A 17,604-nucleotide genomic window follows, 5' to 3' on the forward strand; every position below is an offset into this window, starting at 1 on the left:
TTCACGAACGGAAATGCTGATCTGGAGCCGTGTGGCCTCTTAGTAAGTCTGTACACCCCTCATTTACGGGCTGTTGACGCCTGTCGGTCTGAGCAACCCAACTGGCCTGGCTGTAGTGCAGTGCGGCCTAAACCGTAGGCTACAGCAACCGTCATGGCTAATGCAAACGTTTTACTGCATGAATAGCGAATATGTTGTATGCGATTAACTTCTTTCCTTTTATTATTTGACGAGACTATCAGCGCGACAAGGTTTCAGAAAGGTTTGAAATCATGTGTAGTGTTTATTGGAAGTCGCTCTCATACATAAGGATGAATATAATTCGTGTATAATAATAAGTGTAATCGCCTCAAGACGTGTACACAGTTTCTAACATTAATATTTCACTCATTGAGTTAAACCTTTAGCGTAAGATCATACCTCTTAAAACTAAACTCTGGCCACGAGGCCATGAAGGCCCAACGGTACCGACCGGCCGCCGTGTCATTCTCAGGCAACATACGTCACTGGATGCGGATGTGAGGGGCATGCGGTCAGCACACCGTTCTCTCGGCCGTATGTCAGTTTATGAGACAGGAGCCGCTACTTCTCACTCAAGTAGCTTCTCAGTTTGCCTCACAAGGGCTGAGTGCACCCCGCTGGCCAACAGTGATCGGCAGACCGGATGGTCACCCATCCAAATGCTAGCCCAGCCCGACAGCGCGTACATTATGAAAGCCTTTTAAATTTTAAAATTCGGTCAGTAATTACAATAAGGTGACAAAGCTCATGGGGTAGCATATTCACATATATACATGGCGATAATATCACGTACACAAGGTATAAAAGGGCAATGCACTGGCGGAGCTGTAATTCTTACTAAGGTGAATCGTGCGAAAAGATTTCCAACTTGATGATGGCCTCATGACAGGAATTAACAGACTTTGAACACGGAATTGTGTTTGGAGATACACGCTTGGGACATTTCATTTCGAAAATCCTTAGGGAATTTCATATTCCGAGATCCACAGTGTCAAGAAAACCACATTTCAGGCATTACCTCTCACCACGAACAACGCAATGGACAACGGCTTTCGCTTCACGACCGACAGCAGCGGCGTTTACGTAATATTGTCACTGCTAACAGACAAGCAACACTGCGTGAAATAACTGCAGAAATAAATTTTCGGGGTACGACGAATGTATACGTTAGCACAGTGCGGCAAAATTTGGCGTTGATCGGCTATGCCAGCAGAAAACTGTGGGCTGGTCAGATGAGTGCCGATTTCAGTTGGTAAGAGCTGATCACACGGCTTGAGTGTGGCGCAGACCCTGCGAAGCCACGGACCCCAGTTGTCTACAAGGAACTGTGCAAACTGGTGGTGGCTCCTTAATGGGTTGGCTGTGTTTACGTGGAATGGACAGGCTCTTCTGGTCCAACTGAACCGATCACTGGCTAGAAACAGTCATGTTCGCCTACTTGGAGATCATTTGCAGTCATTCATTGACTTCGTGTTCCCTAAAAATGATGCCACGTCACTTTGCCACTATTGTTCGCGACTGGTTTGAAGAAGATTCTGGACAATTCGAACGAATGATCTGGCCACCCATATCGCCTGATACGAATCCCATCGAACATTTATGGGACGTAATCGACAGGTCAGTTCGTGCACAAGAGTCGATGTGACGTAGAGTTACAGCACTACACCATTCAAAAGGAGGTCCGACACAATAGTAGAAGGTATCCACGACTTTTGTCACCTCAGTGTATGTGAAATACTGGAAATCAAATTTTTGTTACCCCAGGAAGATTATAGACATACTTCAACCGGTGCAGGGGGATCAGGTCGATAAGATTATTTTAGCCTTTCAGTAATATAGATAAGTGTCGTCAGCTTCGCTTTGATCCGCAAGACAGGGTATAATTCACATTACTCCTGCAGCAGTCCAACCACTCACAGAAATATTCCAAGATCCGAGCACTCTACTGGAGTATGTGCTCTACCAATAGTACATATACTGCCTCCAGCTGGCACCTATCAATTTCTACCGATAATATTCAAAGAAATATAATATCCCTTATCAGCCAAAGCAAGAGTTGAATAAAAATTATTGTTCCCAGATACTGAAGAATAAAATAACCGGAAAGAATATGAAGCTATTAAACTAGTAGAAAAAAAGTATAAAAAGTACTAAACCACTTCAATCTAATAAACTTTTAATATTAACTTTGGATTAATAATTAAACCCCTATTGAAAGAATAAACGTTAAAACACTAATAATAATACGATTTATATTATTTTCACCCGACGTATAACACAACGAAGAAACAGGAAAGAATTTCAATGTCAATAAAGAAAGAGTGACACAAAGCTCATGGCGAATAGTGTAGTTTTTTCTAGAGATTCACTGGAATATGGCTACATAAAATTGCTAAAATAAGTAACAAATTAATTGTCATACGGGACCGCACTTTCCTTACGATGAATGTTTGTGTGAAAAATCCATTTTTCTCCCTGTACGAGCAGAGAGACTGTCAATGAAGCATTCATTAGATCTATGATACTTCGTGCAAAGTCTTTCTCGATGGTCAGTGTTGCTACCGCTACTGGCAGCTCTTCACACATAGTACTTCGTGGAAAAGCTTTTATCCTCTGCAGGGTAGGAAAGACTACTCCATCTCCGACGTTGTCGCCGGTATGACAACAATCACTTTTAGGAGTTCGATTGTATCACGAAAAGGCTCCTGTAAATTACTTTGGCATAGGAACTGCAGAAATGTAACAGCATCTCATAACAGCTTGCACTAGGAAATAACTTTATTTGAATTATCTACAATTCCAGTAAGGTTTCTTTCTGCGGTCCTGCTAACGTTTTTGATAACAAAATCAAAACAATTTGGAATATTATTACAAGGGAGACAGGACAACTAAGAGTACAGGATGACGGCATCACCATCAAAGCGAATGGAAACTTGATAAACAACAAGCCAGAAGTCGAAAACATTTTGAATAATCATTTTTTAAATCTTCTATAGAAAATAGGATCTAAATGTTCATTAGAAGAAGCAAGGCAGTTAATGGAAGAAGCCTTACCTACATCATTTGATACAATAGAAATTCCACCCACCTCTACTTCTGAAATTAAGAAGATAATAAACTCTCTAAAGAATAAAAGCTCACGTGGAATTGATGGCATTTCCATCAGGATAATAAAAGCTTGTTCCCAAGAAATAAGTGGGATTGTTAGCCACATATGTAATAGCTCTCTGAAGCAGGGTATTTTCCCAGATAGACTGAAGTATACCATTGTTAAACCACTGCATAAAAAAGGGGATACGTCTCATGTCAACAACTACCGCCCAATATCTCTTCTGATTGCCTTATCCAAAATTCTTGAAAAAGTAATGTATTGTAGAGTAGCTTCACACCTTTGTAAAAATAAAGTTTTAACAAAATGTCAGTTTTGTTTCCAGAAGGGGTTTTCAACTGAAAATGCTATATACACTCTCACTAATGAAATATTAAATGCTCTGAGTAACCAGAAGTCACCTGTTGGGTTTTTTTGTGATCTATCAAAGGCTTTTGACTGTGTAAAACATGGAATACTTCTAGATAAGCTCAAGTACTGTGGTATGAATGGGACAGTGATCAAATGGTTTAAATCATACCTAACTGGAAGAGTGCAGAAAGTTGAAATAAACAGTTCACATAATACGCAAAAAACTGATGATTTCTCAAATGGGGGAACAATCAAGGATGAGGCGCCGCAAGGTTCGGTCTTGGGTCCTCTACTGTTCTTAATATACAGGGTTATTACAAATGATTGAAGCGATTTCACAGCTCTACAATAACTTTATTATTTGAGATATTTTCACAATGCTTTGCACACACATAAAAAAACTCAAAATGTTTTTTTAGGCATTCAAAAATGTTCGATATGTGCCCCTTTAGTGATTCGGCAGACATCAAGCCGATAATCAAGTTCCTCCCACACTCGGCGCAGCATGTCCCCATCAATGAGTTCGAAAGCATCGTTGATGCGAGCTCGCAGTTCTGGCACGTTTCTTGGTAGAGGAGGTTTAAACACTGAATCTTTCACATAACCCCACAGAAAGAAATCGCATGGGGTTAAGTCGGGAGAGCGTGGAGGCCATGACATGAATTGCTGATCATGATCTCCACCACGACCGATCCATCGGTTTTCCAATCTCCTGTTTAAGAAATGCTGAACATCGTGATGGAAGTGTGGTGGAGCACCATCCTGTTGTAAGATGAAGTCGGCGCTGTCGGTCTCCAGTTGTGGCATGAGCCAATTTTCCAGCATGTCCAGATACACGTGTCCTGTAACGTTTTTTTCGCAGAAGAAAAAGGGGCTGTAAACTTTAAACCGTGAGATTGCACAAAACACGTTCATTTCTGGTGAATTGCGAATTTGCTGCACGAATGCGTGAGGATTCTCTACCACCCAGATTCGCACATTGTGTCTGTTCACTTCACCATTAAGAAAAAATGTTGCTTCATCACTGAAAACAAGTTTCGTACTGAACGCATCCTCTTCCATGAGCTGTTGCAACCGCGCCGAAAATTCAAAGCGTTTGACTTTGTCATCGGGTGTCAGGGCTTGTAGCAATTGTAAACGGTAAGGCTTATGCTTTAGCCTTTTCCGAAAGATTTTCCAAACCGTCGGCTGTGGTACGTTTAGCTCCTTGCTTGCTTTATTCGTCGACTTCCGCGGCCTACGCGTGTAACTTGCCCGCACGCGTCCAACCGTTTCTTCGCTCACTGCAGGCCGACCCGTTGATTTCCCCTTACAGAGGCACCCAGAAGCTTTAAACTGCGCATACCATCGCCGAATGGAGTTAGCAGTTGGTGGATCTTTGTTGAACTTCGTCCTGAAGTATCGTTGCACTGTTATGACTGACTGATGTGAGTGCATTTCAAGCATGACATACGCTTTCTCGGCTCCTGTCGCCATTTTGTCTCACTGCGCTCTCGAGCGCTCTGGCGGCAGAAACCTGAAGTGCGGCTTCAGCCGAACAAAACTTTATGAGTTTTTCTACGTATCTGTAGTGTGTCGTGACCATATGTCAATGAATGGAGCTACAGTGAATTTATGAAATCGCTTCAATCATTTGTAATAGCCCTGTATATTAATGACTTGCCATTCTATATTCACGAAGATGCAAAGCTGGTACTTTTTGCCGATGATACAAGTATAGCTATCACACCCGACAGACAAGAATTAACTGGTGAAATTGTAAACGATGTTTTTCAGAAAATCATTAAGTGGTTCTCTGCAAACAGGCTCTCATTAAACTTTGACAAAACACAGCATATTCAGTTCCACACAGTAAATGGAATGACACCATTAATAAATATAGACTTCGATCAGAAATCGGTAGCTAAGGTAGAATATTCAAAATTTCTAGGTGTATGCGTTGATGAGGGCTTGAACTGGAAGAAACACACTGAGGATCTGCTGAAACGTTTGAGTTCAGCTACTTATGCTATTAGGGTCATTGCAAATTTTGACGCTAGTTCAGCTACTTATGCTATTAGGGTCATTGCAAATTTTGACGATATACATCTGAGTAAATTAGCTTACCAAGCTTATTTTCATTCTCTGCTTTCATATGGCATCATATTCTGGGGTAACTCATCATTGAGTGTTCATTGCACAAAAGCGTGTAATCAGAATAATTGCTAGAGCTCATCCAAGATCATCATGCAGACCCTTATTTAGAGAGCTAGAAATCTTCACTATAGCCTCACAATATATATATATTCACCTTTGAAATTTGTTATTAACAATCCGAACGAATTCAAAAGTAATAGCAGTATGCATGGCTACAACACTAGGAGAAAGGATGATCTTCACTACTCAAGGTTAAATCTAAGTTTGGCTCCGAAGGAGGTAAATTATGTTGCCACAGAAGTCTTTGGTAACCTACCTAATAGCATCAAAAGACTGACAGATAGCCATATAGCATTTACAAGGAAATTAAAAGAATTTCTTAATGGCAACTCCTTCTACTCATTAGATGAATTTTTGGATATAGTAAGTGGGTAATTTCCCAACACAAAAAAAAAAAATTAAAAAATTAAAAATATTGAGTGTCATGTAATATTTTGTCTAATGTAATATCTTGTATAGACACCTTTTATTAACCTGAAACGTTCCACATCATTACGAAGTGTTGTATTCATGATTTGTGGACACAAGTATTAATCTAATCTAATCAAATCATGTTGAAGAAGAACGAGGTTAGCCTACAAGTTTACTCTCAGGCAAAACTTATGAGATAAACATGACAAACTGTGAAGTTGTTGACCTGTCAATTGTCATTGCTCGTGTACAGTCTCTGAAATTATATTCTTAGACTATTGCATTCAATGGAGGGATATATTTTGCAAGCCCTCGGAAGTAACGTTAACGGAAGTTAGCTTGCATACGACACAAACTTTTCAGAATGAAATAAATTTACACAGGCGAGGTACCCTGTAAAGTCAAACCGTTCAGTAACCTGAGCGATAATTGTATGTCACAAGAGTTTTTGAGATCCTTTTCCGTCACGTTCTCTTCGCACGATGCAGCAGTTCCCTGCAAGTGATGGTCCTGTCAGTGATGCTAGCTCCGATATATTTTTGAATCATTTTACCCCTTGTTGTATAGTCAATGGCTGAATTCCTTATTTTTTTAATTGTCTGTACAAAATATCAATGTGTGGCATAGTATGATTAAATATGGACAACCAAAATTGGAAGGGTGAGTGCCTTAGTTTCTGACAGAGTCATGTTGCTTGAACAATTATAGTAGTTTGTCGAGATGTACGCTCAGTTTGATCCAGGCATGCTACAAGTGACACTGTATTTTCGCACACAACTTGCACAGTTCTTGGTTCATATTCCATCTTGTGTTAGAAACGCGAGGGACTTCCCTGTTCACAATGTCAGTTATCATTAAGGTCATCAAAAATCAGTTCTAACGGTCGTATTCTGACTCTTTGCTTACGTTAAAATCAGATTCAACATAACAATGAACAAAATAGGCGTGTTTAAAATGCTCTTGCAGAAGAGTCCATACATCTCAACGACGACGACTCATAACAGCACGCACTGACAAATAACTTTAATCGAATTTCTACAATACCTGGTAATGTTTCTTCCAACGGATCTGTGAACATTTTTGTATCACGTTCAAGAGGAGTGAGGAAAGCCTACAGGTTTAGCTTCAGGCAAAACTTACGTGTTAAGCACGACAAACTGTGAAGTTGTTGAAATGTCAGTTGTGTTATCTGCGATAACTGATGCAGAATCAGTGGCAGCAATTTCCTTCCTTACCCAGCCATGATAAACCTCCAATCAAGCAGGAAAGTAAATCATTTTGAATATGTGTACATATCTCTTTGAAAACAGTAGCCTTCGACTGGTGATAGGCGATCACAAAGCGCAGCATCAAATTCAGCAGCGAAATGTAAAAGAACACGGAAAATGACTGCATTTAGCGAGTCATTGCATTTGTTATGCCCACGTAGTGCGAGCTTATAAACTTTAATACAATACACAATTTAAGAGAGTACGTAACGATATTTGCTAACCTGATCGTTGTGCTATAGCTAGGCAGTCAAGTGTGATTTGGACCGCTCACGTTCTTTTAATCTTCTGTGATCAATGTGCGAGATCATCAACGCCTCTTAGCATCCAGCAAACACAATTTTATTTTACAAGCAACAAACATGAAAAACAGTTCAATTTGTTTGCGATATTACTACCAGATAAGCTATACACTTTCTCGTAAATGCCTGGTCCGAAAATTCATGCAATTTCTTTAAGTTTATTTCTAGTTTTCTTAACCAAATTGATTTCAGCCGTTGGTCTTTTTAAATCATTGATATAGAGCTTACCTTCACACGGCAGAGAAACAAATTAGTTTGCCTAATCCTCTGCATTGAAATATTACACACATTGACCTCTTATTATAGACACTGCACATCTGACAACTCACTTCTTCAGACTCACAACTGCATTACTGCACATCGAGTCCATCCACGTGACAAGCAGTAAATTCTGGTGACACTACTGGTAAATTAACTGCGAGAAACAAAACAAAAACTGCCTCCTGTTGTTGCTGACTAGACCCTTGTAGTTATTTCAGTTTCAGAAATCCGCCGCGGTCGGATTAAGCGTCGCAAGTGTCCACACCATCATGAAGGAACGACTGCACATACGCGAAGTGTGTGCCCAATGGGTGTCCCACAGTCTTCAACCACACAAGGATACATGTCGATTGGCCCACTGTCTTGCTCATCTGCAACGCTATGCTCGGGAAGGGAATGCGTTCCTGGGACGAGTGGTGGCTGAAGATGGGTCATGGTGTCATCACTTCGAACCAGAGTCAAAACGACAAAGTCTCCTGTAGAAGCATCCAGAGTCACCACCACCACCAAACGTCAAGGCCATCCACACGAGTGCAGGAAAGATTATGCTGACGTTCTTCTTTGACCAAGGTGGCCCCCTTCTGATTCACTTCCTGCAGCACAGGACAACAGTGAATGTCCAGCGTTACTCGCACACCTTGACCGCCCTGCGCCAAGCGATCAAATCAGAACGACCAGGCAATCTCACCTGTGGTGTTATTCTGCTCCACGACAATGGAAAGCCATATACGGCCAACACAGTCGCGGCACTCCTGGAGAAAATCAAATGGGAGGTTTTCAGCACCCTTCCATTCCGTCCGGACCTCTCTCTCTGTGATTATGCCATTTTTGGTCTCCTTAAAAAGACTTTGAGGGGCAAACGATTCAGCACGGACGACGACGTCCAGATGTATTTGCGGAACTGGTGTACATTGCAGCCCCGGGAGTTTTATGAGACAGCCATTCACCGCATTGTGTCACAGTGGGACAAGTGTCTCAACAGCCAGGGTCAATACTTCTAACAGACAGGTACTGGTTTATGTATATATGCCTCCGGCTCGTTTCTTTTTGAACGCCCCTTATATTTTACCGAGGTGAATGGTTCAAGAAAGAGACCAAATAAAAAAATTTAACGTACTTACAAGCTAGATACTAAATACTCAAAATTAAATTTTTTGTTTATACAAGTTTTAATACGCAATCAGATCCTAAGTAAACATTATCGTACAAAGATAGAAAATACATTAAGGAAAGAAAAAAATGTAGGATTACAAACAAATAACTAAATAAGAAAAGAAAAGAAAAATAAATAGGACAAAAAGAAATTTTGCAATATATCAACGATATCACTCAAGCTGACAGTTCTCTTATTCATAATATGTTTGACAAGAGGTTAAGCAGATATTTACTGTATTAATATTTCACCAGTAACGAAAAATAGAGCCAACGGCCTTGCCGCAGTGTTAAAACCGGTTCCCGCCAGATCACCGAAGTTAAGCGCTGTCGGGCTGGTGTAGCACTTGGATGGGTCACCATCCGGTCTGCCGAGCGCTGTTGGCCAGCGGGGTGCACTCAGTCCTTGTGAGGCAAACTGAGGAGGCCTGCATATCCTCATCCAGTGAAGCCTGCGGGCAGAGGACGCCACGGCGGCCGGTCGGATCCGTTGGGCCCTCCAAGGCCTGTTCGGACGGAGTTAAGTTAACGAAAAATAGGATGAATGACCAGATTTCACGAACTATAAACCTTGAGGAAAAGTTAAAAAGTTAATACCGCCGTATCAGACATCACAGTACTTTATCGTGGAAGTTTACAATCGGAATACTTAATAATTAAAGTAGAGATACTAATTGTGCAATACAATACTCAATCCTAATTTTAAAAAAACCATGATGACTCTCCTTTCGGGCAGTGAGAATGTTGAGGATTTTTGTCAGCAAAAGGGCAATGATATATTGATGCAAATATTGCGGCTTTCATATTCTATAAATAATAAATTAGTTGGTATTATTGTAGCTGTAGAATGCCTACCATATCAAAAAGTATGTTTATACGTACCTTGCGTCATCTGTATTTCTATATATCACTTTTTTATAATAGTCTGGAAGTCTTTTTTATATCGCAATATCCTGCAGTTGTCCATGGCCCTTGCCGCGCAACATAAATTCTCTGCTTCTTTCTTCTTTCACAATTAGTGTTATAGCTACATAGATCATATGAAAAATGGTTAAAATGGCTCTGAGCACTACGGGACTTAACTTCTGAGGTCAATAGTCCCCTAGAACTTAGAACTACTTAAACCTAACTAATCTAAGGACATCACACACACCCATGCCCGAGGCAGGATTCGAACCTGCGACCGTAGCGGTCGCGCGGTTTCAGACTGAAGCGCGTAGAACCGCTCGGCCACTAGATCCTATAAAAAATATGAGTTGTAAATATACCTTATCCGAATTTTGCGACATAAATATTGAAAACAAAATAGTTGTGAAGGAGGTATTGATACACATCTGTGTGTTTACAAGAGATTTTGTGTAGACATACTAACACAGAATGTCCATAAGGACGGGGCACTACTGGCCATATAAAAATTTATTGTAAAACGTCGCTCGTACATACTTCAATCCCGTCAAAATACTTCCTCCTCTCTCCTCCCCCTCTTTACAATGTAATGTAGTTTCTCCATCTGCTTTGCCATTCCTGGAAGACATGCAGGAAGTCTCTAATAGTTTAAGTTTCCACTGCCTTGGTCTCATTGTGGAACCTACTTCCCTTAAGTTCCTGTTTGGCCATCTGGTTAAGAAAATAGTCACACGGACCAAGGTCGGAAACTATAAAAGCCAATTCACACTGGCTGCCACGGCACCGTCATGTCAAGGTGTATTCACACTGTCCGGGATATCACTCGTTTTACAGTTCTCGCAAACGTGACGCCATAAGAGGCCCTCGAGAAAGACCGGCTGTGACGAGTGCCAGGAGCGAGTAATTATTTCAGAATAGTTTAACAATTCTTGACTAAGCGTTTAAATGCATGTAAGTTCTCGATAGCACACGACATAAATAAGACCTGTAGCGCATATCTTTTCGGTTAAATGTAATATTGATTTCCTGTGGGCACAGCACGAAGGCGAGCGTTCGCGAAGTGTGACAGACAAGCCGACCGACTAGTGTGACGTCACTAGTTCGGTGCCCGTATATCTCGTTGGCCCCGGATGTCACACACAAGATTGACGAGCGCATGATCCGCTATCGACTTTCGTTAGCTTGTCACAAGATTTCATGAACGCTTACCACAGATTTACAAAAACACGTCATTCTTAGGGTGACTTATTAAAATTATTGCTATAATAAAGTGTCACGTAATGATTTATAGACGGGTTAATGCCTTCATACACGAGTGCTTTCTTAGTAGAGAGTTATTTCTGCCAAAATTTACAAATTAAGAATGAAACATACTTGTTTTATAATTTGCAGTATGCGTTTCTGTAAAAATTTATCGCAAATACATCACCATTACCATTAAATGTCACTTAACGACACATCGACAATACGAGCCTTCAAGATAGAACATGATAACCAAGACCGTAGTTAAACATCGCATGGTTAAGTGCTATCATAATGAATAAACGTCATGGTTTCTGCTGTCGAAAGTTGTTGTTTCGCATCCCATTACACGCAATTTTTTTCTTGTTAATGTGGTTAACACGTTCTGTTACTTTCTTATGAATGTAATACAAGTGCGTTCTGCAATATTGGATGTTATTTACATTCAGTCCGATCTGAGAACAAGAAATAAATAAGTATCTAGCGATTTCAGAGTACGTGGTTAGGCAGGAACCTAAGACGACAGCTTAAATTGCTGCGACTGAAACGAGCACCAATAAAATTCATATTCTTCCTTCTCAGAAATATTTGGCTCTTTCTTTCCAAATGTGTTCCGCCTTTCGAGTGTGTGGGTAGGCAGCAACATAAGACGACGGTTTAAATTGCTGAGACTGAAACGAGCATCAATACAATTCACATTCCGCCTTCTGACTAATATTTGGCTCTATCTCCGAACATGTGGCGGTTTCCGAGTGTGTGGTTAGGCAGGAACCCGAGAGAACAGCTTAAATAGCTGCGAGTCCTGTCCGTCAAGTCACGGAGCGTGAAGTCAATTCAGGTCACACGATCTCAACTCGTGTGGCTCTCCTCAATTGTTTATTCGAGGGAGTTGCAATCTTCACAAGATGATTTTCAACTATTTTACGAGCAAAATGCAGCTTACAGGAACAGCTTGTATATTAGATGAGTAGGACCGAAGTGCAAAGCAACACAAAAGGGATGTCGGTCCAAAAAATGTCGCTACGTGTACAGGAGAGGAATTTCACATATTATGCATGGAGCTCAAGAAAGAGGAATCTGCATTTTATGAGCGTTTTATGAACTCGAAGCACCAGTTGTTTCTTTTTTTACGTCAAATAGCACCCAAAATTATTCTAAAGAACGCAGTGTACGAGTTGCCATCACATCCAGTGAAAAGTTGGTTTGTGTAAGGTTAAGTTTAGTTGCCAGTCCAATGCAAATTTTTTTTGCAACAGTCATATCTCCCACAATACCTTTCCCTTCAAGATTTATAGGGTTTTTTATGTCTTGTATTTGGCTTTTAATAGTTCAAGTGCCTTATTTGTATAGGGATTAGCTAGTGGAAAGACATTAATAGCGACCACTCATTCTTGCAAAACTGTTTCACAAAAAATCCAGAGAGCTACTTAATAATATAAAAGCAAGCCACATATTTAAACAAATAACTTTAATATACATTATTATATATATATTATTTGATGTATATTTCACAAAAAAGCATTATACTACTGTTGTAGTGCCTGAAGGTTTCAGTCCATTTCCTTCTGAAACATCAGAAACACCTGACAACATTCAAATAAATTACACTTATAATCAATCTGCTTCTACCCACAGTACTTTTTTCACTTCAGGTTGCAGCCATACTGCAATCTATCTCATCGTAAAATACTAAATATGGTACCAGTATGTATAAAAATGAACTTTATAAATACAGTAGAAGGCAAAAGATTTAGTACGCTCACGTCATACAGTTCAGATTCATTGCTTCAGTTAATCTCTCGTCATTTATTACAAAATTATAACTTTTAAGAAAATAAATAACGAAACAATACAGTTTATAACAAATAACAAGCAACGAACAACTGATATCAACCACGAAAACCACGATGAAACGATATATGGAGTTGTGCATATGGCCGTATATCGGGTGGAAATGAACTTCGGGGTCAGGTGATCAACGAATGGTTGATGTCAGCCGTCAAAACTTTGTTCACGAGAACCTGGACGATGCCGTGACGCGACGTGACAGGATGCGACTACCAGTTAGGATGCCAACAAGTTGAAATGCATTTCAGAATGTTTTGATGGGAGGTGCGTGACGTGACGGACAATGTGAATTGACCTAACACGGGTGGGGTACCATACAGATGCGTTTTTGGACCAGGAACTCGATAACAGGATTAACAAGCTTTGCAGATTAAGTGAATACTGACGTAGTGTGCTTCAGTACAGTGTCCTCTGTCACCAATAGAAATATCCGCCCTTATATCCATGACACCCTGACACCTTTGACGTGAAACATGTGGAAATTATTTTTCTTGTTCTGTAACTTTATGTAACCAAAGTTAATTTTAAACGTTCTTTTTAAAATTATCTTCTCCCATAGCAGAAGTACGCTAAATTAATATATGTCTAATTGTTTCATTTGCTGACACACCAGTTCGGGAAGATCAGTTTGGATTCTAGAGAAACGTAAGAACACGCGAGGTACTATGACCCTACGACTTATCTTAGAAGATAGGTTTATAGCATTTGTAGACTTAGAGAACACTTTTGACAGTGTTGACTGGAATATTCTATTTGAAGTTCTCAAGGTAGCACGGATAAAAAAAAGGGGGGGGGGGGGGGAAGGGCTACTTACAAATTGTACAGAAACCAGACTGTAGTTATAAGAGCGAGGGGCATGAAAGGGAAGCATTGTTTGAGAAGGGAGCGAGACAGGAATGTAGCCTGCCCTCGATGTAATTCAATTTGTACAATTAACAAAATAGAAAAGGAAACCAAGGAAAAATTATGAGTAGGAATTAGAGTTCTGAGAGAAGAAATAAAAAGTTTCAGCTTTGCCGATAACATTGTAATTTTGTCAGAGACAGCTTCGGAGTTGGCAACGTCGTGATTGAGTTTCCATTGTCCAATGAGGTTCCTTCGTTTTTCTTTTTTTTTCTTTTTGGAAATGTTATCCTTTACCAGTTGGTTTAGGACGTTCTTATGGTAACCTGCAGTGGCTGTAGCATGTTGTGGAATTATGTGTGTCTACACAGTCCCCTGACAATAAAATTTAAAAAAAAAATTAAGACCGTTCCCTTATTGGCTGACATTTGCGCTCGTGCCTTGGATGTTGCACCCAGGCTTCATTCTGTATCATAACAGTACACGCATGTTTCGCCAGCAGTGAAGATGTTTTGCCACCAAACACCACTCTCGTTCTGAACACATTATTTCCAGTAGTGGCACACATCGACGCGAAGCTGCATTTGTTGCGGAGTACGGAGTCGCGGTATCCGTCGTGTACACACACTAGACATCTGAAAATGTTCTTTTAAACTTGTGTGAGTGGTTCCAACTGATGTCACAAGAATGTGTGTCTTACAGTTAGATGTGAGTCATCACAAATAATGGCACCTTGGACATGCTGTGTTGATTGTTGTTTCTGTTACGGCAGTAACAGGGTACACCTGCTCCTCCCTGCAATTCACCACTTAACCCATAACTTCCCAGCATGTCCATATGGACACAAATGTTGACTAGTTTTGTTTTTACTTCATTGTTGGCTTACAATTATTTTCAGCGTTGGCGGTCACATATTGTTTTCAGGGAGGGTTTGAATTTTACATACATTGTGTTAACACTTCATTGTTACCATTTACACTGCGATTGTGACAGCCTGTATTTCAGGGAGTGCTTTGACGTCCGCAATGGAGCATGTTGATGTAAAGTAAGTAATGTTTCGTTAAAAAACTTCTTCATTCTGGCAAGTGAAACTATTTGCAGTATATCTAAATATGTTTATAGAGATTTTCATTTGAGGAAAGTTGTTGTCCATCGATTCACTTTCTGTTTATGAAGTGATTATTTCAGCCGTGTCCATATGGACACGCTGGGCAGTTTCAGGGTCAAAAATGATTTCATTTCTTTTTCTCTTTTCATGTCATAACAGAGGTCTGGCAGAATCTTTAGAGCCTGGCTTGACTGTGCAGGATGTTTTAGACATCCTGTTTGAGGATTCAAACGTTCCTCAGGTTGATGGAATTTACACCACGCCTCCTGATCCTGCAGTCCTCACGGATGAGTATTCGGGTGATGAGGATGAAGGAGGATGTCCGCCTTCAAATCCGCCATGGCGGAAGAGAGGGCGGCCATGCTGGCGGAACTGGGCGAGGCTCGTCGTCAGATTGCTGAGCTGACGCAGGAGCTTCGCTCAGCCAAAGCAGCTTCCGCCACAGCGGTCGACACCGCCAGCCAGACGACTCCTCCACGAGAGAAGAAGTTCGCGACGGTGGCCACGCAGACCGACGTGCCTGCCGAAGGGGAGGCAACACAGCCCAAGACGGACACCGAAGCAGCAGCGCAAGAAGAAGAGTAGGAGGAAGTCCCATTCCTCCCGCTTCCAGACATGTACAGCGCAAGCGCTGTGACGCAGAAGATAGCTGCATCGCTTCGCGATGGTACGTACCCCCACCACGATAACCCTTATCCTTTCGTTCCGCCTAACCATCCTAAACCACAACTCCCACATCGCCCACTCGGGTATCCAGAAGGCCTTCTTGGTCTTTCTAGGGAGGAGTTCAATCTGATTGACTCCTACCCTATCTTCACAGAGTGGCAAATGCGCTGTATCATCATCGCTCTGGTCAACGGAGAGTATGATAAAGCGGGATGCATTTTGCACCACATCCCAACCGAGGAAGGGCCCTCAGCAACAGCCAAGAAGAAGAAGAAAAGTCGTCATACCGACAAGTACAGAAAATAGGTCATCGGCACTCCTTGCCAATCCAGAAAAACCTACAAGTAAAGAAAGAAGATTCCTGAAGATTCCCAGGGGAGTAAAGGCCAACAGGCCACAAACTTCCACCCGAACCTCCTCACAGTGAGGAAGTCAGAAAAGGAGCAGCAGGCAGCTGAAGGAGGAATTGCAGATAATCTCAATCCTAGACAACTTCAGGCTGAAGCTGAAATAAGATTAACAGACACACACACAGAAACAGATTTCAGCAATATAGATTACAGGAACAGAAATAACAAAAATCTGGGATCATGTGCACTAATTTCAAATTTGAAGTCTTTTCCTGATCCATGCTTTGACACGTATGTTGATAAGTATGCAGTGGAAATTTTCGAATTATTCTTTGATGACGATCTGATACAATTCCTAGTTGATGAGTCAAACAACTACACACTTTTCAAGAACTTTCCAAATCCTAATATAACTTGTGAAGAAATGAGGTGTTTTCTGGGGATCCTCATTCTAAGTAGTTATAACTCTCTCCCTAATAAGAAGTTACACTGGGATTCCAATTTAGACACACGAAACGATTCTGTATGCAATGGCATGAGGAGAAATCGTTTTGAACAAATTCTTAGATTTCTGCACTGTAGCGACAATAACAAATTTGATGAAAAGGACAAGATGCGGAAAATTAGACCCGTTATTGAAATAGTAAGAGACAAATGTAATAAGCTGTTTGTTACTCAGCAACATCTGTCTTACGATAAATCAATGATAAAATATTTTGGGAGACACTCTTACAAGCAATTTATCAGGGGGACACCGATACGATTTGGATATGAAGCATGGAGTGATTCTTGAGTTCCTCCCGGCGTATTTGATAATCAAAATATCCACGGGTGTGCTGCCGGTCTATAGTGTCCAACGGGCACAATATTTCGGCGATCATACATGTCGCCATCATCAGGTGAACTGACGGAATGAGCTCCTGTGAACGTGAGGGCACGGAGATCCGTACGCTATGGCTGCTCAGAGGGAACTGGGTTCGGTCGCGGCGGCGGCGAATTTAAATACCCTCCGCCCGCGGCGCGCTCCCTCCGCCGTCCGCGCCCCGCGCCACGGTCGCGCGGTGGAACAGATTGCGACGGCTTCTGAGGTGACGTCGGTGTGATGGCTCTGTCCGCCGTGATCGTCACAACTATACGTTTGCTCGATTTACTCTTGATTAACCCAATCGCTGGTTCCCAAGCCTTGCTAAGATTATAGCCACAGTCACGGTTTATGAGGTCGTCATTGGTGCGAATTTCGATGGCCTCTCTAACAACGCTGTCCCAGTATCTCGACGTCTGTACCAGAATCCTCGTGCGGTCATACTCCATGGCGTGATTTTCCGACAAACAATGTTCAGCGACCGCCGACTTGCTCGGATACATCAGTCGAAAAAATGGGTACTCATAGTGGCAGATTCAACGTGCTCTCCGCCCAACTACTGCAGCACAACCTGTTGAGATGGATGAAGTCACGAGGGAGGAGGTAGGCACTGCATTTATTCCATACACAGGCGCACTCTCGGGAAAATCGCCCGCATTCTGAAGAAACACCAGGTCGGAACTGTGTTTTGTCCTCCAAATAAAACTC

General features: G+C 41.5%; 1 protein-coding gene and 1 pseudogene across 1 annotated transcript in view; both read left to right on the forward strand.

The window, feature by feature from the left end:
- Nucleotides 1-15,603, forward strand: part of LOC124620105 (sorbitol dehydrogenase-like) — a gene marked incomplete at its 5' end in the record, with an annotated part of 151,900 nt that extends 136,297 nt beyond the window's left edge. The window contains 2 exons of the mRNA XM_047146774.1: nt 15,178-15,338; nt 15,452-15,603. Coding sequence (XP_047002730.1) covers nt 15,178-15,338; nt 15,452-15,603 — 313 coding nt within the window. The remainder of the gene's footprint in view (nt 1-15,177; nt 15,339-15,451) is intronic.
- On the forward strand, nt 9,341-9,458 carry LOC124620780 (annotated as a pseudogene).
- Nucleotides 15,604-17,604: the final 2,001 nt, after the last annotated feature.

This window comes from Schistocerca americana, chromosome 6 (assembly GCF_021461395.2).
Source record: "Schistocerca americana isolate TAMUIC-IGC-003095 chromosome 6, iqSchAmer2.1, whole genome shotgun sequence".
In the NCBI taxonomy this organism is placed as follows: Eukaryota; Metazoa; Arthropoda; class Insecta; order Orthoptera; family Acrididae; genus Schistocerca; species Schistocerca americana.